This window comes from Vigna unguiculata, chromosome 8 (assembly GCF_037176805.1).
Source record: "Vigna unguiculata cultivar grain cowpea cultivar isolate G323 ecotype 2 chromosome 8, ASM3717680v1, whole genome shotgun sequence".
NCBI classification, from domain to species: domain Eukaryota; kingdom Viridiplantae; phylum Streptophyta; class Magnoliopsida; order Fabales; family Fabaceae; genus Vigna; species Vigna unguiculata.
The window spans coordinates 6,263,101-6,285,619 of record NC_140799.1 but is presented as its reverse complement, the minus strand read 5'-3'; the positions used below and the strand labels follow the sequence as shown (position 1 = coordinate 6,285,619).

The window sequence follows — 22,519 nt, the reverse complement described above, 5'->3', positions numbered from 1 at the left end:
TCGTGGTCGCAAGGAAGATGATGGTGCTGCCATTTTCTGGATCGCGGTGGTCGGAGGAACTTGCGGTGGCGGCTGCCGTGGCTTCCATGGGAGGGAGAAGAGTGTGAGAGCAAACCCTAATTCTGGAGAGAGACTCTGTGCGCTATGTGTCAGCATCTGATAGGCAGTCAACGGGTCAAACTCTGGTCAACTGGTCAAACTCTGGTCAAATTCTGGTCAATTTTGTAAAAATGATTAAATAAGAGGGGCAAAATTGGAAATTGGACAGAAATTAAGTTGCTAATTAATTAAATAAAAATAAAATATTTTAACAACCGACAAAGAAAGCCCAAAGTCCAATTGAAGCCTATATAAAGAGACTTAAGGGAGCAGAAGGGGGACAACTGATAACTTAGAACTCTCTGGTTTTGGAAAATACCGTCATCCACCACATTTCTCATTCTTCCTTTCTTTTTATTTTCTTTCCTTCATCATATTATCATGTATTCCATTAAAGCCATGAAGGGCTAAGCTTTAAGGGTTGATTCCACTATAATTTCTTAACTCGATTCTAAGGTTAGATGAATTTATGTATTTGTTATTTTGATTATTGTTGTGGTTTTTTGTTTATCTATGTCCTTTGCTTCTTAATTGAATAGAAAATAGTGATTTTAAATCTACACGCATGCTAATCATATGAGTAAAAAGGTTTTTAAATTCAATTGAGATTTTACTTTGATTTTATTTAGAAACATTCATTTGATTTAATAAGTTTTTGCCAATAATTGAGACTGTACTTTGATTAGAGGTAATTACTTTAACTAAAATTAGTCAAGACTTTACTTTGATTAATTAAGTTTTCTATTGGATGAAGAAACAAAGGAATAAACATGATTAGGCATAGTAAAATTTAATTGAGATTGTACTTTGGTTGAATTTACTATGGATAATCTAAAAATTCTCACTCTTAATTGAGACTGTACTTTGATTAAAAGTGAGAATGCCAACAAATGAATTGAGTCTTTACATTGATTGATTTGTAAATCAACAACAATAATTAATTTAACAATAATCTCTAAGTAACCGATGAAGAATCCTATTTAGAAAAAGCAGTGGAATTGACCTATTTATTATTATTGTGTTTACAATCTTTTATTTGTGTGGCATTCATTCTTTGCATCAAAACCCCCATATTTTTATTACTAGTTTTAATTGCATTTTTAAGAATCAAATATTTGAGATCAATTCCGTATTCATTGTGAAACGACTCAGGGTTATCTTAACCCTAACTAGTTTGTTCACTACTAATTTGGCAATACTGAAGTTGCTAAAGTTAAGTAGTGGTAGTTTGATCGCCTAACGACAGCGATATCAAATTTGGCGCTGTTGCCAGGGAACACGGTTAGAATTTTTATCATTTTAGTTCTTATTTTTATTTTTATTCTTTTGATTTTATTTATTATTTATTATTTTTATTTTTATTTTTATTTTTTGTTTATCACTAACATTTTCTTTTCTCAATTTTTGTTCTAACATTTTTTTTATTTTCTTTAGTTATTTTATTTTATTTAGTTATTTTTTTAAGCATAGTTTTTGTTTGAGGAATTTTGTTGGGAAATTTGTGAAACTAGTTGGGAAAAACTTTGGCTAAGGAAAGATAAGGTACTGAAGTTGTCTATTGAGACGCACCTCTCTTTCCTGGAAGTATACTCAACAAGCTTTCAACTTATTTCTTTTCAGAAAACCTCAAACAAATATGCATGCAAATTAACTTTTCTATCAACAATGATTTCAAAAGAATTTGAATCAAAGCTTTTTACCTGTTGTAGCAACCTTTCTTCTTTTTCTGCAGCCATGTCAACAAAGATAACCACTGAAAACTTATTTGCATCATTCACATCAACAAACTTGATGTGTGGAGTGTATGGCTTCAACTCAACTTGAGCATCATCAGGTGCATTCGAATGGTTAAGCGGATCATTAGTAATCCTCATAATCTCATCTTCTGAGCAAAAAGTTTCACCTGGTGTTGTTGACTCTACTGCTTCATCATTAACCAAGTCAGTGGCTCTTCAATTGCACTTGGTTCCTCCATTGTATTGTTCTCACAACTTTGCTCTTGAAAATGATCATTTGTACTCATAAAATCATCAACAGGTACAACTTTATATTCACATGGAGCATCGTCAACATATCCATCAATAGATATGTTTGTGTGAGAATCTTTAATTTCTTCATCAACTTCAGCAACATCCTTAATATGTCCATCAGTAGATATATCAATGTGATGTGATTCCGCTATTGGTTTTTCATACTGATTTTGCAAGCTTTGTGTGGCGGCATTCATCATCTCTTTCTGATCTGTCTGATTCATCTTCATCATTTCAGTCATCATTTTCATCATATCTTCCAAAGTGACCTTCCTCACTGCAGCTCTGATGGCCAACTTCAGAAGGACATATTTGATTTTATGACGAAGTTCGTTAAAATCTGGATTTTCAGGAAATCTCTGATGGGGTTGAGGGGTGATATTTAACAGTTACAAGTAATTCTATGAAGTTATTCTTACTTGCATCCCTCAACATATCAGACAGTATTTGCTTATTTTCGTACCACTCTTGCTCAATATTTCTGCATCGTTGATCAAATTGCAACCTTTCATCCATGGACTCTAATTTCTCTATAACTTCACCCATTAATATCATAACTTCCCTGTAGGATGGTCCATTGGTTGCTTCAACTTGATGTGGTGGTACATATTGTTGCTGAAAACTATTTGGAACATATAGTTGCTGAGGTGGACACTCAGAATATGGTTGTTGCTCATATCCCAAAAAAGATGATCTAGGATATAGATCATTAAATTGTCGTAAAGTTAACCCACTTATATCAGGTGCAGAAGTAGGTGTGACAATTTGTTGCTGAAAATCACGTGGTTGCTGTGGATAGTAATTGTAATCCATTTGAAAACTACAATGTTGATTATTTTCGTATGAAAAATTATTTTGCATTTTTGAAAGAGGTTTTCTGAAAAGAAATAAGTTGAAAGCTTGTTGAGTAGACTTCTAGGAAAGAGAGGTGCGTCTCAATGGACAACTTAAGTACCTTATCTTTCCTTAGCCAAAGTTTTTCCCAACTGGTTTCACAAATTTCCCAACAAAATTCCTCAAACAAAAACTATGCTTAAAAAATAACTGAATAAAATAAAATAAAATAACTAAAGAAAATAAAAAAAAATGTTAGAACAAAAATTGAGAAAAAAAAATGTTAGTGATAAAAATAAAATAAAATAAAAATAAAAATAAAAATACTAAATAAAATCAAAAGAATAAAAATAAAAATAAGAACTAAAATGATAAAAATTCTAACCGTGTTCCCCGGCAACGGCGCCAAATTTGATATTGTTGTCATTAGGCGATCAAATTACCACTACTTAACTTTAGTAACTTCAGTATTGCCAAATTAGTAGTGAACAAACTAGTTAAGGTTAAGATAACCCTGAGTCGTCTCACAACGAATACAGAATTGATCTCAAATATTTGATTCTTAAAAATGCAATTAAAACTAGTAATAAAAATATGGGGGTTTTGATGCAAAGAATGAATGTCACACAAATAAAAGATTGTAAACACAATAATAATAAATAGGTCAATTCCACTACTTTTTCTAAATAGGATTCTTCATCAGTTACTTAGAGATTATTGTTAAATTAATTATTGTTATTGATTTACAAATCAATCAATGTAAAGACTCAATTCATTTGTTGGCATTCTCACTTTTAATCAGAGTATAGTCTCAATTAAAAGTGAGAATTTTTAGATTATCCATAGTAAATTCAACCAAAGTACAGTCTCAATTAAATTTTACTATGCCTAATCATGTCTATTCCTTTGTTTCTTCATCCAATAGAAAACTTAATTAATCAAAGTAAAGTCTTGACTAATTTTAGTTAAAGTAATTACCTCTAATCAAAGTACAGTCTCAATTATTGGCAAAAACTTATTAAATCAAATGAAAGTTTCTAAACAAAATCAAAGTAAAGTCTCAATTGAATTTAAAAACCTTTTACTCATATGATTAGCATGCGTGTAGATTTAAAATCATTATTTTCTATTCGATTAAGAAGCAAAGGACATAGATAAACAAAAAACCACAACAATAATCAAAATAACAAATACATAAATTCATCTAACCTTAGAATCGAGTTAAGAAATTACAGTGGAATCAACCCTTAAAGCTTAGCCCTTCATGGCTTTAATGGAATACATGATAATATGATGAAGGAAAGAAAATAAAAAGAAAGGAAGAATGAGAAATGTATTTGTTATCAGTTATCAGTTGTCCCCCTTCTGCTCCCTTAAGTCTCTTTATATAGGCTTCAACTGGACTTTGGGCTTTATCTATCGGTTGCTAAAATATTTTATTTTTATTTAATTAATTAGCAACTTTTCTGTCCAGTTTTCAATTCTGCCTCTCTTATTTAATCATTTTTATAAAATTGACCAAAAATTGATCAGAGTTTGACCAGTTGACCATAGTTTGACCCGTTGACTGCCTATTAGATGCTGACATGTGCCACAAAGAGTCTCTCTCCAGAATTAGGGTTTGCTCTCACACACTTCTCCCTCCCTTGGCAGTTGCGCGGCTGACGGCTGCTGGTGCGTTTTCCGGCAGGGTCTTCTTCTCCAACGAGGTGAAGTGCAGGATGCGCTGGCGTGGTGGCTGTGAATCTAGTTCGATGTGCAAAGGTGGAGCTCGCGCCAGCATTGCAATGAAAATGATAGTGGTGATGCTGTGTCTTCAATGGTTGTGGTGGCAGCGTGAAGATGAACTCTCGATGGTGATGGCAGCGTCGAGATGATGTGCGGCTGCGCGGCTGTATGGTTGTGACTGTTCTAGCAAGAAGGATGTTGTTTTTGGTGGAGTGTAGAAACGGTTTTCGGCAAGGTGGACGACATGGAGGTGGCTGTCGACATGGTGGCGGCTAGGGTTTGAGGAAAATTAGGGTTTCTGTTTTGGAGATGGAAGATGATGACGTGGCAGCCTTCCATTGGACAATTTGTTAGTGCAAGGATTGTTGCCACATGGCTTGTTCATGCTGGCCAATTTTAAAAGTTGAGGATTGCCACATGGTAGCATATGAGTGAATGGAGTTTAAGTGGTAGGAGGGGTGCAACTTAGTAAAGATTGGGGGTGCAAAACAGGTTTTTGTGGTCCACTTGCAGGAGGATTGTGTAAATTAAAACTGGGGGTGCATTTAGCTCCTGATTTATTCTTTTCCAGAATTTACTGATTTTGGACTTATTTTGTAACTTTAAATATTTCAAATCCACACTATTAATGACCAAAAATAAATTCCAACTGCATTAACAAACGTTAGAATATCCAATAATATTTCATTCAACTAAAATCAATTTTTACGTCATTTTTACCAAACGTACTCAATAAATCCAATAATCACAAATCCTAATTAAATCAATTCTTAAGCACAGAAAATTCAATTAAATCCCCAAATTTAAATATTAAATGAGGACAAAAATTTGAACTCATCACCTACTCAATTCAATGAAGATGGTTTTGATGATGTCCAAAGCCTATGCATCTTGTGCATCATTGGTTTAGGATTAGTCCTATTTTTCCATCTCTTGCATTAGGTGTTGTAAATCAAGAATTACATGTAAAACAAGTTTGCATCAAATTGTATCAGCCATCAAACTCTTGAATGTGAACTCGTGAGTAGATTAGCTACTTAACTAATAGATTAGATGAGGGCATTGCACTGATGTAGTGAAAATACACTCATGATAATCTATTAGGTAATTTCCCAATCTATTAGTCACTGCAGCAGAACTCTAGTATAAAATGAATTTTGAAATCAGTTTTAAAGAAAAGAGAGAAAACTAACTGAATTACTGAGAAACGAATTGAGAGACTACTTTTCTAAGATCTACAGAGTTCTTGTGTGTTCTTGAGAGATCATTCAAGTGAACTTTCAAGAAGATTGATGGTGGATTCAACCTTGATGGGTCAAGCTTGGATCTAAGATGAAGTGACAAATATGTACTTCACTAGGTGTATTCGTTCCTTGTTTCTTTTCTATTGTATTTCTATTTACAATTGATTCACTGTGTGAAGTGAAGGTCTAGGTGCAATTGTGTGGATGCATTGCATCTAGGGGGAGTTCTTGATTTGTAGATCAAACTCCTTAGTCTTTAGGGTCTTGAATTATATAGATGCTCTTGTAATTCTTGTATCTCTATTGATTTAGTGGAATCCTCCTAAGTGGGTTGCTTAGGAGAAGACTGGACGTAGATTCATTCTTGAATAGAACCAGTATAAATTGTTGTGTTCTTTGTTTCTCTCATCTTTCATGCCTTTCTCAATTGCTTTACACAGTCCATTAACACATAACTGTAAAACTGGTTATTTGAGGTATAAATATTAAAGAAACTTTCAAGATTCATTTAAAATCAGTAAAAGATTCAATAACCAATTCATCCCCTATCTTGATTGGGTTATATTAGATAGATCTGATTTTAACAAATTATAGTGACAAAATTACAGTTTGATATTTAGTTAGAAAAAAAATACTTATATAAAATATATCAAAATAGTATTCTACATGACAAAAATAAACAACAGATAAAAATATTAAAACATATCAAATGTGTGTCTTAGAAACACTTTGAGAGATTATTGAATGAAATCTCACAAAGGAAAACAAATATATAATTAAGAGTGTCATAAAATGAAAAATATAACTTAGAGATCTAAGAAAAATTTTCAAATATCAACATAGTCACTGGATGAGAAATAATGAAAATTGTTTTAGCAAAACAAAATAATTTTTCAAATGAAACAAAAATTAATAATAATAATAATAGACTAAAAAAGATAATTTTTTTATATTACCTAGTAAATGAAAATGTTTATGCTATTAAACACTTGGATTGAGAGTGTTAACATAAAAAATATTTAATTAACATACATCAATTGAACATAACTGAATAAAGGTTATGATATTATGAAAAATATATTGGAGATGCGAATGAATTTCATTAAAAACAAACAATTAGAATAATTAAAATATAAAAAGTGTGTAGTAATATATATATATATATATATATATAAAGCTACTAAATTGACTATGAATATTTTAATAATTTAAGTGAGGACGGGGATATGGCGGGGATGGGTATTATGACGGGTATGTGGATGGGGACGGGGACGAGGACAGGACGAATATGTACATCCCCATACCCAATTGAAAAAGTCGGAGATTCCTCATAGTCATACCCATACCTAGTCAATGAGGGGATTCTCCGTCAAAATGGGGACGAGTTCGAGCAATATTCACGGGACGAGTTTATTTGTCATCTCTAATTATTTGTGATAATAACGAAACTAATTTTGATTTGGTTGGAGATAGCTAATTATGATATTAACACAATCCATTATATGTTAATAAAAGGTAGAATCACAATTTTTAGAAAACGTTTTGACTGAGAATGTCATCTTTATATCTTTCTATAATTATTAACTTTATGTAACTTTTTATAATTTACAAGTAAGCTTTTATTTTCTTTTACTAATTTAATTATTCAACTTATAAATTATAATAATATATAATTTTAACATTGCAAGACAATCCTTAAATAGTTACCAATTTTAATGACAAAAAATAATTAGTCACTATAATAATCAATTTAGATACTAATGAATAAACTATAAGTTATTGGTAACTAAAATACTTTAAAAAAAGTTATTGGTCACTAACATTTAGAGTATGCCCGTGACTATTTTATCTTTAAAAGGAGGAAGATGTATTTAAATGTTAAAATATTTCTAAATCAAAAGGTATGGCCAAATTTTAAAAAACTAAATTGTCATTTAAAAAGTAAAATTAGTAAAATAATTATTTTAATTTAAATAACATTGTTACTTAAAGGATAAAACTGAAAACCAAATGTGCACACTAAAATAAAGAATCATCTTCATATAATGGTATAAATATATATATATATATATATATATATATTACTAACATAAAATGCTTTTTAAGGATGATATTTTTTACTTTTTAAGGATGTTTTACTTATTATATTAATGTCACTTTAAGAAAACTCGTAAATATTGATAAATTTTAGTGATAAAAAATATGTTTAGAGATTAATTTTCTAATTAGAAACCAATTGCTTTTATAGCCAAAATCTTATTAGTGATCAATTTTTTTTATTAACAGAAAATATATATTTATAGTGAAACAATTGGGGTGCTATGTGCAAAATTTAATGTATGTACACATTAAATACGTTCTTACACTCGTTCGGCTTGAAATACATCTCATGATGGCCCCTTGGAGGCCGTGAGCCTGTTCCAAAAAGCGACCATTGCGATTTGAGGGTCCTAACTCTTAGAAGTTTGCGTTGGCACATCTTGAAGCGTTGGGTTTTTATGGCCATTGGATATTGCTAGATTCAACGTTACAAATCATGCAACTATTGAGCTTTCTTCCTCTATAAATAATGGTGGGGTTGTTGCGTCATTTTCATCTTCTGGTGTTAGAGCAACTAACCACTTGTTTAAAGGTAATAATGTCGACTGTTCATATTTTTTCGTTTGAGAGTTTGAAGGGACGGGAGTATGCTAAGGATGCCACGTCGAAGTCAACCTTCAAATCTTGCTCCGAAAGTGGGGGATAATCGAGTGGAGTTTTCCATCATCAATAATAGGGGGTAAATAAAAATGTAGAGGATAATAAGAATGAAGCTCCGAATGAGCTTGTCCAAGGTACATGCATTAGAACTCATGTTAAAGTGACCAATGGAGGAGAAGTTAGACTTATTGGTCATCCCCCGACTATGATTGGGTTATGTAACATGCACAAAGAAGGTGGACAAATGAGTTAAGCGTGAGGGACACGTGGTAAGCAATACAGAGGGAATTTTGTAAAAAGGGGTCAGTTTGACCACGAATTTGTAAAAAAGGGTCGTTTGAATTTTTAATTGCAAAACTGGGTCGTGTCGTCAGAGGGGAGGACGACTTTAAAGGTGAAGTCGTCCTCCCAAAGGCCGGTTTCACTTTTTTTTTTTTTTTAAAATGAAGTCGTCCTCCTGAAGGCCGGTTTTCACTTTGGCGTCAGTGAAGTCGTCTTTGCAGATGACGACTTCATTTTATGTTTTTTTTAACAGTAAATGATAATAAATTGAAATAAAAATAAAAATAAACTTTAATATATTTTTTAAATGATTAAAAATTAAAATACAATAATTTAGTAACTTGAAAATAATGAAACAGTCATCTATGTCCTCCGGTTCCACATGTTGGTCTTCTTCTGGGTCTGTTGGGACGTGTTAGTGGTTGTTGTTATGGTTCATCATCGTCATCGTCATCTTCATCTTGTTGACTTTGGACATTTTGAGGAATTTGTGGTGATTGGGAAGGCATTGGCGGAGGATAGAATGGCATTGATGATGAAGATCCTGGATAATAGGCAGATGGTGGTGTCATGGTTGTGGTTCCAAACATATGTGATGGACCAGCACCATAAGTTGACTGATGCGGGAAGAAACCGTATGAGGAAGGGATGTGTTGGAATGAGGTGTTTGATGGGTTGCCAAATTGAGGATGTGAATGTCCAAACATTTGACCTTGACCCATAGGGGACTGTCCGAAAAAGGGTTGGTGATGATGCATGAAATCTGGAGAAGACCCAACATGGGCAGTGTAGGGTTGTGAAGCAGGCTGAGAAGGTTCTTGTGATATGTCGTACTGTAAAATAATAACATGGTTATTGGCATGAATAAGTATGTATGATAAACAAATGTGCTACAAATGTATTATAAATAACCTCATCGTCAGAAGATTCTGATGGAGATATATAACGGATAGTGTGGTTGATGTACCACTGCATATACGGTGTTTCATCACGCAAATGACCGTTTCCGCTGAACGGTGTACCTTGAATGATCCGATTTTGTCGACCATTCCAAATTGCAATCCATTGGTGATGATGCGCCACCCAATCCTTCCATACCTATCAAATCTTTAAAGGAAAATCCTTCCATACCTATCAAAAGTTTAGTAGCTGAAATCAAGAATCGTTTCGGATATTCAGTTTCATATGACAAAGCTTGGAATGGTAAGCAAAAAGCGCTTGCTAAGGAGTTTGGAGATTGGGAAGAGTCTTACAATGAACTTCCCAGGTGGTATCAAGCTGTACAAGAAAGCAATCCCAGCACAATAATTCAGTGCACTGGATCTCCTAGACTTGTTAGTGGCCAACCTGACCCTTCTTGCTATATTATAGAACGCGTATTTTGGTCTTTTGGACCATGCATTCAAGGGTTCAATTATTGCAAGCCAGTTGTCCAAGTAGATGGCACATTTCTCATAGGAAGATATCAAGGGACATTGTTAACAGCACTAGCTCAAGATGGGTCACGTAATATATTCCCTTTGGCCTTCGCTATAGTGGAAGGAGAAACAAAGGAGGCCTTGATATGGTTTTTTCAACTCTTAAGGGAGCACGTTACACCACAACCAAACCTCTGCTTGATAACAGACAAGGGGAAAGGCATATTGGCGGCCCTACAATCTGAAGAAGTACAATGGGAAGCAGATGGATTGCAATCAGTATACTGCATACGTCATATTGCTTCCAATTTCAACAAAAAATTCAAGAATCACGAATTGAAAAACCGGTTAAAGAATATGGGTAATAAAATTTTTCTTTCAATCATCACATTCAATAATTAAATTAACTAATATAATTGCATTTTTACAGCTTACGAGGTCAAACAACCCATATTCGATGCTAAAGTTGCGACTTTGAGATCACATTCACCAGAAGTGGCATCTTGGATCGATAGGATACCACTACAAAAATGGACTCAGGCCTACGACGGGGGTAGTAGATTCGGACACATGACAACAAACCTGGCAGAATGTATGAATTCTGTTTTGAAAAGAGCTCGTTCATTACCAATTTGTGCCCTAATTAAGGCAACATTTGAAAGGACCGCAACATGGTTTGTTGAAAGAGGGGTTAAGGCAGACTCCATGTTACGAGCAGGCCACCAGTATCCCGAGGAAATTAATACTATTATTAGAAAAAATCAACAACAAGCGGGAATGTGTCAAGTGCGTCGATACTTACGAGACAATAACGAATTTCAAGTTCAAGAGATGTTTTCTCCACATGATCACCGCCTACCAATGTCTTTTACAGTTAAATTAAATGATTGGTGGTGTGATTGTGGTCATTTTCAAGCTGTTCGACTGCCTTGTCATCACGTAATAGTTGTTTGCTCTTTCGCACATATAGACCTAACCACATACATTCACCTAGTTTATAGCCTCTACAACATCAACAAAGCATATGAAATACAGTTTCATCCGGTTAGGAATAAAGAATATTGGTTCATATACACCGGACCAAATTTCATTTCAGACCCAAACATGCGTCGTAGGGTAAGGGGAAGACCACCAACTAATAGAATCCATAATGAGATCGATGAACCAAATCCAAACAGACGAAGCAAATGTTCATATTGTAGAAATGAAGGACATCATAGGGGCAACTGTCCCTACCGTCAGTAATTTATCACTTTATCCAATTTACATGTAACTTTTATTATATTATTTTCATTATGTAATTTTTATTATGTAATTTTTATTATGTATTGGTTGCGAATTTTTATTATGTTATTTTTATTATATGATGTATTTTCTTAAATTAATTTATTATTAATAAAAGAATACCCACAAATTAAATATACTATACAAAAATTTAAGAAATGTAAATGATTGGAAAAACTAAAAATTAAAAATTTATAAATCATAAAATAAAACTGCAACGAAAAAAAAAAATCATTAACTGAAACCGGCCTCTTGCTAGACAACTTCATCTTAGAAACCGGCCGGAGGCCGGACGACTTCATTAAAAAAAAAAAAAAAGGAAACTGGCCTTTGGGAGGATGACTTCACCTTAATGTCGTTCCCCTGCCGGACGACACGACCCATTTTTGCAATTTTTTTTCAAAGCGACCCCATTTTACAAAAAAGCCTTGAAACAGATCCTTTTTACAAATTTCCCCAATACAGAGGGTCAGAAATTGCACAAAAGTTCACGTAATAAAATGGAGAGCTTAAAATTAAGGACACGTGTGGTATGACTCTTTCTCTGCTGTCATTCTTCCTCAACATTTCCTCTGCATCTCTGTCACTGACTTTGTCCTTCCTTTATTACCTTTTCAGGAATGATTCATTTCTCCAATTTTTATACCTCCATTGAACCTTTATTGCCTTTACCATTACTTTTGTGATTGTTTAATTTACCTTTTTTATTGTGGCCCTACGTAAACTCTTTTGTTTAATAGCAGAGCAAACTATTTTCGTTTATTTAGCACTACTTCACTGGTGCTTTCATTAACTCCATGGCTGAGAACACACGTACGAAGGACTTACAAACGGAGGTCAAACACCATGCGGAGGATCTGCGTCATTTGTCGTTAACGGTGGAAAAACTCAAAGCAGCTCTTGCAGTCCAATCCAAATCGCAGGACACAAAGATGGATCGAATCCAATTGGTGTTGCAGCAAGTGTTAGAAAACGTTTCTCAACCTCTAGGCAGTCCATCAAACTCAGGTTCGGTGCTAAAACATATTCCCTTCAACGTTGCTCCTCTAGTTAAGGATATTTCGCTAGGTTTCCCTCATTTTGATGGTTCTACTCCGGTGCTTGAGTGGATTTTTAAAGCAGACAAGTTCTTTAGCTATCATAACACTCCTAACTCTGATCGTTTTGAAATTGCTTCAATGTATTTCAAGAAGGAGGTGGTCCTTTGGTTCCAAATGTTGCACAAACTCGAAGCCGTCACCACTTGGAATGCTTTAACCCATGCCTTGGAGTCTCAATTTAGTTCGTCCCCATTCGATTATCCAATGTCAAATCTCTTCAAGTTGCAACAAGATGGGTCAGTTTCGACTTATTACTTAAAATTCATGGTTCTTGCGAATAGATCTAAAGGGTTGAGTGAGAAGGTTGTTTTAAACTATTTCATTAGTGGTTTACTTGTTGAAATTAGACGTGATATAGTTGCTATGACCCTAACCACTTTGTTGCACGTAGTAGCCTTGACAAAATTATATGAGGAAAAATACTCCACTCCACCAAAATCATCAACCTCCTACTCCACCAGATTTACCACTTCATCCTCCTATTCCACTCCCTATAATCCTTTACCTCAACACAGCACCAAACCATCTATCATTGCACCCAAATCACCTCTCCCACCTTTATTACCACGCCAACTAGTCCGCAACTCAAACCCACCACTATCAAGAAGATAAGCCTGGCGGAAATGCAGTTGAGGAGAGAAAGGGCCTCTGTTATTTTTGTGATGAAAAATTTTCTTTCAATCACAAATTTCCTAACCGATAATGTTTAGTGCTTCAACTTAGTGAGGAGGAATCGAAGAATGATACAAACCCATCTGATGATACAGTCGAACAAGCATCAAAAAGCAAGGAAGTGCATCACCTATCTATGAATGCTTTAAATGGAGGTTTAAAGCATATATCAATACTTTATCAGTAACAGTCTTGATTGACAAAGGTAGCTCCGATAAGTTTTGCAGCTGAGGGTGGCACATTTTCTGAAACATCCCATTGTTCAAGCTCCCAGGTTCAGGGTCACGGTGGGCAATGGGAATTACATGGAGTCAGAGGGCTTGATTCAGGATTTAAACTTACAAGCTCAGGGCAATCTCTTCACGTTGTCTGCGTTTTTGTTACCTATTTCTGGTACAAATCTTATACTTGGTGCTAGCTTTCTCAAAACTATAGGGCCTCATTTAGTAGATTATGACACCCTTCGTATTAAGTTTCTATATAGTGGGAAATTTACTACATTACAAGTTGACCAAGACAATATTCCTGTGCTAGCCCAATTATATCACATCAGGCGTATGGTCAACACAAAGGCCATAACAGAAGTGTACAACATGCACTTAGTTCATGAGTAATCCCAACCACTCCCCTGCCTTGCCCTTCCTAATGACTTCAAACCAGACTTGGCACTTCTTATACACAATTATAGCTTGGTGTTCAGTACCCCTTCTGGCCTACCGCACCCCGATCTCATGTCTACCACATACCAATCCGAGAATACTCAAATCCTGTTAGAGTTCAACCCTATAGGTACCCTCATAACCAAAAGGAAGAAATTGAAAAGCTCGTGGACAACATGTTGCGGGAAGGTATCATTCAACCGAGCAACTACCCTGTTTCTTCTCCAATCATCTTGGTCAAGAAGAAAGATTGATCTTGGCGAGTATATATAGACTACAGGGCTTTAAATGCGATTTCTATCAAGGATAGTTTTCCCATCCCCACCGTCGATGAATTGATTGATGAACTTTATGGAACTTGCTATTTCTCTAAGTTGGATCTTAGGTCAGGTTATCAACAAATTCTGCTAAACCTGGAAGATAGGCACAAGACGACTTTCTACACACATCAAGGGTTAAGGGGCTGGTCATGCCTTTTAGGCTGTCCAATGCACCGACAACCTTCCAAAGTCTCATGAATCATATATTTCACGGACTGTTGCGACAATTTGTACTAGTTTTTCTTTATGACATACTAGTGTACAACATCAATTGGCAAGATCACTTTCATCATCTTGAAATTGTGCTCTTCATTCTCAGAGATAATCAATTGTTTGCCAAGTTTTCCAAATGCACTTTTGGAGTCCAATAAATAAATTACTTAGGTCACACATTATCGGGTGTTAGGGTCGCTATGGATTTTGATAAGTTAGAAGTTGTTAAGAACTAGGTACACCTTCAAATATGAAACAGTTACGTAGTTTTTTGGGATTGACAGGCTATTATAGGCGCTTTGTGAAGGGTTATGCCACTATTGCTGCCCCATTGACAAATTTATTGAAGAAACACTCCTTTAAATGGAGTGCGTCCACTAAGTAAGCTTTTGTCGCCTTAAAAACAACTTTAACTATTGCTCCGGTATTGACAATTCCAAAATTTTTGGTTCCATTTGTTCTGGAAACGGATGCATCCGGCTCGGGGATAGAGGTTGTCTTAAGTCAAAATAACCACCCAATTGCATATTTCTCTAAGAAAATTTTACTCAGAATGCAGAAGCAGTCTGCTTACACAAGGGAGTTTTATGCTATTACTCAATCCTTAGCCAAATTTAGACATTATCTACTTGGTCACAAATTCATCATTAAAATGGATCAGAAAAATTTGAAACAATTCGTGGATCAAACACTACAAACCTTGTAGCAGCAACAGTGGTTGCCCAAGTTCCTCGGTTATGATTTCACTATCAATTATTCGCCTGGGAAAGAAAACATCCCTGCAAATGCCTTATCCAAAAGCTTTGCAATGGCATGGTCTAAACCTATTAACTCTTAGTTAATAGTGGTAGCAGAGGCCACAAAAAAAGATTAGTCCTTGCTACAAATTTGTCAGAATTGCATGAACAATGTCAGGCACTATGAAGATTATACATTGCACAATGATGTAATCGTAAGGAAGGGTAAAATTTTGGTACCTAATGATCAAACCCTCATCAATATGATCTTGGCCAAATTTCATGCCTCCAAGGTGGGTGGACATGCGGGTACCACTAGAACCAGCGCAAGAATTGGAGCATAGTTTTACTCGCCTAAGATGCGAGAGGATATCAGAAAATTTATCAAAGCTTGTGTCATTTGTCCACAAGCAAAAATCGATCACTCTTTATCGACCGGGTCTCCTTCAACCACTTCCTATTCCTAACCTTATTTAAGGAGATATTGCAATGGACTTTATAACCAATTTGCCATTGTCTCATGGTTATTCAACTATAATGGTCGTGATAGATAGGCTCTCTAAGTTCGAGCATTTCATTCCATTAAAACCTGGCTTTACCAATAAGAGTGTAGCAAACGCATTCATTCAGGACATTGTAAAGTTGTATGGTTTCCCCAAGTCAATTGTTTTGGACAGGGATAGGGTGTTTATCAATTCATTTTGGACGCACTATTCAAATCACAAGGCACCAAATTGGCCATGAGTTCTTCTTATCACCCACAATCCGACGGTCAAACCGAAAATCTCAATAAAACTCTAGAGATGTATCTTCGATGCTACGTGTTTGATCATCCTAAAGACTAGGTCGAGATGCTTCCTTGGGCACAATATTGGTACAATTTTGCATTCCATCATAGCATGGGCACATCCTCTTACCAAACTATTTATGATAAACCCCCATCACAGCTTGACATTTTGTGACATTGTGCTGAGCAAGTTGAAGGTGAAATTGCACCAATCTCAAAACTATATGAAGAGACAAGAAGATAAAAACCACATAAATGTTTACTTTGGAAGTGGGTGATCTAGCTTTGGTCAAGCTACAACCTTATCAATAACATTCAGTCGTGTTAAGGAAGAACAAGAAATTAAGTTTAAGGTATTTTGGCCCATTCGAAGCTATTGAGAAAATTGGGCATGTGTGTTGGCAAAAGCAGAAGACAAGTTAATGTTAAAGCAAAATTTTGATGATGACAAAGAAACTCAAAAGTCATCCGGAAGACAATCTGAAGCCAAGTGTTCTATGTTTAAAGTTATCTTGTAATTGCCTTGAAGTGTTTAGAATAGCTTATAATCAACAACAAGATAGTAATCACTCTGATTCTCTTATTTTTGTATAAACCATTGTGATAATCGATTATCACTTAGGATAATCGATTATCACTTAGGATAATCGATTATCTTAAGCTAAGCTCATTTTTTTAGAAACCCACTAGAATAATCAATTATCACCCTAGATAATCGATTATCTGCTCAAACTTTTGTTTTTAGAAAATGCACTGGAACAATTGATTATAGTGATAATCGATTATCCTTGGCAGTTTGAACATGACTGTTTAGTTTTTGACCTAATTTTCAAAACCCCTATTTAAGGAACTATAGTTCTACTTCAAACTTACCTTTTTGAGAGCTAGAGTCTTAGTGTTGTGTTTGCAAAGAAGTTCTCTGAGTGTTCTTAAAAGTTCTTTGAAAAGCCTAGTGTGGGTAGAGCGATAACTTTTCCAAAGAGGGTTTCTAGGAGATTGAGTGTTTTTATTGTTAGGAAAGCTAGGTCAAGGTCTCTGTGTGATTCAGAGAAAGTTACTTTCATCTCTTGTGTCTTCAAGAGAGGTGTTTTCTTTTCCCTACTATCTTGATTATTTTATTGTAGTGTTATTATTATTGATTGAGTTAATCTCTTTGTTTAAAGAGATTAACAACTGGACGTAGGATCTTTTGATCTGAACCAGTATAAATACTTGTGTCAAATCTTCTTCCTTATCTCTTTATTGCATCTACGATTGCATTTAAAGGAACAAATATTAAATTAAATGGTAAAATCTCAAAAAAAAATTAAAGTATTAATTTTAATATTAAAACTAATTCACCCCCTCTTGGTTTTTGTCCAAACGTTAATCATTTTGTTGCACGATTTCTACATTGTGGCTTTCAAATTACTGCTTCCCCAATCTGCAAAGATACTTCCGCTCTTCCACATTTCCTTGCTAAAAAACTTCCATGGTGATCAAAAGCAACACTACCTACCATTGCCCCTTACTACAAATGAGTTTAGATCCCTCATACAACCAATCAGCATGTTCGAACACTGATCAACAATGGGAAGGAAATTAAGCAATGGCTAATTAAATGGGATATTGATGATAGTTCTTGGGAAGACGTGGAAGTTATGCAGCAATCCTATCCCAATTTTAACCTTGAGGACAAGGTTGATGTTCAAGAGGGGAGTATTGTAACATGAGATAAAGAAGGTGAACAAATGAGTTAAGCGTGAGGGACAGGTGGCAAGCAATACGGAGGGTCAGAAATTGCGCAAAAGTTCACGTAATATAAGGGAGAGCATAAAATTAAGGGATTGCATTCAATGAGGACACATGTGGTATGATTCTTTCTCTGCTGTCATTCTTCATCAACATTTCCTTTGTGTCTCTGTCACTGAATTTGTCCTTCCTTTATTACCTTTTCAGGAATGATTCATTTCTCCAATTGTTATACCTCCATCGAACCTCTGTTGCCTTTACCATTACTTTTGTGATTGTTTAATTTGCCCTGTTTATTGTGGTCCTACCTAAACTCTTTTGTTTAATAGCACAACAAACTTTTTTTTTGTTTATTTAGCACTGTTTCTGGTTAGCTATCAAGCCCGAAGGTGATATTGATGAAAAGGTAGTAATTCTTCAAGTGTGCAAGCAGAATGAGCATATTTGCCATGGTCGAGGGAATTAGAAGGAGGACTTTTTTTCTTTGCTTATGGAGTTAAATGTTTGCCATTGTTGTTTCTTCATCACTATTCACACTCGGCCCGCCAGAAAAATTTGGTGGCTATAGTTGATATGTGAGTCTCCCAAGTGACTTTTCAATCTGTTTTTGTCCTCATACTGTTGGGTTATATATTCTTTCACATGTTTTGGTATTATGTTTTGATATGGATATATTTCCCTTAGGTGACCCCTTTTATGGTTATGGTTATGGTTATGCGGTCAGTCACTTCGAACCATTGGCTCTGATACCACTGTTGGGTTATATATATATATATATATATATATATATATATATATATATATATATATATATATATATATATATATATATATATATATATATATATATATATATATATATACACACACACAACAGTGGTTTATAGTCATGGTCATGGTCATGGTCATTGAGAGATTGTGGTTCCATATGGTTATATTTCATTAGTCTTACACATGTACAAGACCTTTGACACTACTTTTACACCAAAACTTTAAGGCAATAGTGTTATGGGTCTTTATTCTTATATAGTGTTTAACTTTGTCTATTCTATTCAATGTGGGACTTTTTGACTCACACTTGGACTATTCCTAACACGTACAAGAGGTTTAAAATCGGATTATTTAAAATTTTAATTTAAAGACGAAATATTAAATAATAAAGTTTGTCTCTACCTTGCCTATGTCATTCCTAAGAGTGAGTTATATTTGTTCACATACATACTAATCAATAATTATTAATTAGTTATATATACATTTGACTCCGTCAATGTATTTGCATGTATCTGTGAACGTTTAACAAGTAAGATATGCTCTGAAATTCTGTACTTGAAAATTGTTATTCAATACTGAAACAGATTACACATTTAAAGCTAATAAAAAAACTAAAGTAACTGCTCCATTACTCACGCATAAAGTAATGGGATAACAGACTAATAGTTGAGCTAAAAAATAGCTCCAGTCCCTAAAATATAGGTCCAGTTATTGACCTGGTTTATTCACATATTATAACTGCTAAACAATAATTAAAACTAATTAAAAGCAATTTAAAACAATTAACTGCTAATATTCCCTTCCTTAAACTAGATGCTTGCAAGTATCTAGTTTATTTCCTGCGCTTCAACCATTCCCAGCATGCTTCTAAGTTTTAAAAATTGTTCCAATTTAAGTGGTTTAGTCATTATGTCTGCTGCTTGGTCCTGTGTATTGCAGTAACTGAGATTAATCCTTCCATCCTTAACAAGATCTCTTAAAAAATGAAATCTAACATCAATGTGTTTACTTCTTCCATGAAAAACTGGGTTCTTGGACAGTTGAATGGCTGAATTATTGTCACATAACATCAGAATCTTATTTTCCTCATTGAAACAAAGAGTCTCCATGATTCTTTTAATCCAAATGCTTTGACATGCACAAGAGGCTGCAACTATATACTCAGCTTCTGTTGTGGATAGTGTAACTATTGGTTGCTTCTTAGAGGACCAAGAAACTGCTCCAGATCCTAAGAAGAAAACAGATGCTGAAGTACTTTTTCTATCATCTGAGTCTCCAGCAAAATCACTGTCTGTATAGGCAATTATACTAGTGTTTTCTCCTCTCTTGTAATATATCCCAAACTCTGTAGTTCCTTTCAAGTATCTTAGTAGTCTTTTAGCTGCAGTCCAGTGAGTCTCAGTGGGGTTGGCCATGAATCTACTGATCAAGCTGACTCCATACATCAGATCTGGTCTAGTTGTTGTCAAATACATGAGACTGCCTACCACCTTTTTAAATAAAGTGGCATCCACCTTGGTCCCTGCATTTTCTCTGGATAATTTTGTTCCTAGAACAATTGGATTCTTGACAGCTTTGCAATCCTTCATCCCAAACCGTGACAGTACATCCTGGGCATACTTCCTTTGACACATAAAAATTCCCTTTGAGTCCTGTAAAATTTCCACTCCAAGAAAGTACCTCATTCTTCCTAGGTTAGTCATATCAAATTCTGACATCATAGATTTTTTGAAGCTATGGCATAGGCTCACATCATTTCCAGTATATATCAAATCATCTACATATAAACTTACAATTAAAAGTTTACCTCCTTCAACTGATTTGGTGAAAAGTGTGTGTTCACAGAGACATCTCTCAAAACCATTACGTAGGAAATAGGTTTCTATTTTGTTGTACCAAGCCCTTGGTGCTTGTTTAAGTCCATATAATGCCTTTCTTAATTTGTATACCTTCTCTTCTTCACCAATCTTCATAAAACCAGTTGGTTGTTGAACATAAATTTCTTCATTTAGTTCTCCATGTAAGAAAGCACTTTTCACATCTAACTGAAAAATGCTCCAACCATGGTGTGCAGCTGTTGAGAGTATTATCCGTATGGTGTCAAGTTTCGCGACTGGTGCGAATACTTATGTGTAGTCCACTCCATATTGTTGTGCATACCCTTTAGCAACTAATTTTGCCTTAAATTTTTCAATTTCTCCATTTTCTTTGAGCTTTGTTTTGAATATCAATTTTACTCCAATTGGCTTCATTCCCTTCGGCAAGTTAGTTAATTCCCAGGTTTTGTTCTTTTCTATTGCCTCCATTTCTCTTTTCATGGCATCTCTCCATCTCTTACTCTTGATGGCTTCTTCAAATACAACTGGATCATCTTCTGTCACTAACATTACAGTTGTAGTATCATCATCTGAAAGACCTTCTCCTTTGTCATAGTCTGCCATCCAGATTGGTTGTCGTCTGCTCCTTCTAGCCCTTCCTTCAACTGGTGCAGCTGCAAGAATATTTGGCTCATTACGGGCTTCTGCTTGTATTGGGTCATCACTTGAAATTTATGCATCTTGTTGTTCTGCATCATTGATTTCATTCTCTACTGATTGCTTTTCAGTGTTGCTCACTGCATCTCCCTAATCTAAATTGTCTTGATGGTTCTCTTGCTCATTCTTCTCCCAATTCCAATTTTTCCCTTCTTCAAAAATGACATCCTTGCTGATTATGATCCTGTTATTTATAGGATCAAGCAACCTGTATGCTTTTGATTCTTCACTAACACCAAGTAGGACACATTTTTTACTTTTGGTATCCAGTTTGATTCGTTGTTGATCTGGTGTGTGAACATGAGCTAGACATCCAAATACTCTGAAGTACTCTACTGTTGGCTTCATTCCACTCCATGCCTCTTCAGGAGTTTTATCTTGTACTGCTACTGTGGGGCTTCTATTGAGAATGTGGACACACCATTTTGTTGCCTCTGGCCAGTATATTTTTGGGACATTCCTTCCTATTATCATAGCCCGAACCATATTCATAATGGTTCTATTCTTCCTCTCAGCCACTCCATTCTGCTGAGGAGTGTATGCAGCAGTAAGTTGTCTTTTAATTCCATGATTCTGACAAAAGTCTACAAATTCTTGGGATGTAAATTCCCCTCCCCTATCTGTTCGTAGGCATAGGATGCTCTCTCCAGTCTCCTTTTCAACCAATGCTTTAAAAATTTTAAAACAACGAAATGCTTCTGATTTTTCACTCAAAAAATATACCCAAGTTTTTCTTGATAGATCATCAATAAAACTCAGAATATACCTTTTGTTCCTACTTGATACTGGCCGAATAGGTCCACATAAATCTGCATGAATAAGTTGTAAGTTCTTTGATGCCCTCCATAAGCTCCTTTTTGTCATGGCATTGCGGTGCTGCTTTCCAGCCAAGCAATGAGTGCACAGATCTTTGGGAGTTGTGATTGATGGCAACCCATTCACCATTTGTTTAGAGACAAGCGTTTTGAGGCCATCATAGCTCAAATGTCCTAACCGATTATGCCACAATTGAGAATCCTGCTCCAAGTTCACTTGAAGGCAAGTTGCCTTTGCTGACACAATAGTTGCTGAAAGAACAAACATCTGGTTGCCATTCATACTTACTTCCATGATTTGTCCTCGATCAGGATGATTAACAACACATTTGTTGTGCTGAATTGTTATCATTAATCCTTTCTCTTGCAATTGTCCTATACTCAATAGATTACTTTTGAGTTCAGGAACATAGAACACATGTGAAAATACATGTGTGATACCATGCAGAATAATTCGAACACTGCCTCTTCCCATCACAGCAATTTGTGCATCATTTCCAAGTTTCACTTTATGACGATAGGTCTCATCTAATTCTGACAACCAATCCTTGTTACCACTCA

At 35.0% G+C, this 22,519-nt stretch overlaps 2 protein-coding genes across 2 annotated transcripts; both read left to right on the top strand.

Annotated features, from left to right (window-relative positions):
• Window positions 1-9,969: 9,969 nt before the first annotated feature.
• LOC114165504 (uncharacterized) lies at window positions 9,970-10,737 on the top strand (the record flags this gene model as incomplete). The annotated part of the gene is made up of 1 exon (XM_028050111.2): window positions 9,970-10,737. A coding segment is annotated over one exon (768 nt), but the record flags the coding sequence as incomplete, so codon positions are not given.
• Window positions 10,738-12,179: 1,442 nt separating this feature from the next.
• Window positions 12,180-18,438, top strand: LOC146884061 (uncharacterized). The gene is made up of 2 exons (XM_085665497.1): window positions 12,180-17,957; window positions 18,046-18,438. The coding sequence occupies exon 1, from the start codon at window positions 12,417-12,419 to the stop codon at window positions 13,329-13,331; it is 915 nt and encodes a 304-aa protein (XP_085521623.1). The 5' UTR covers window positions 12,180-12,416; the 3' UTR covers window positions 13,332-17,957; window positions 18,046-18,438.
• Window positions 18,439-22,519: the final 4,081 nt, after the last annotated feature.

Excerpts from the sequence above, each read along its gene's own strand:
- LOC146884061 (XM_085665497.1), top strand. The coding sequence starts at position 12,417 with ATGGCTGAGAACACACGTACGAAGGACTTACAAACGGAGGTCAAACAC.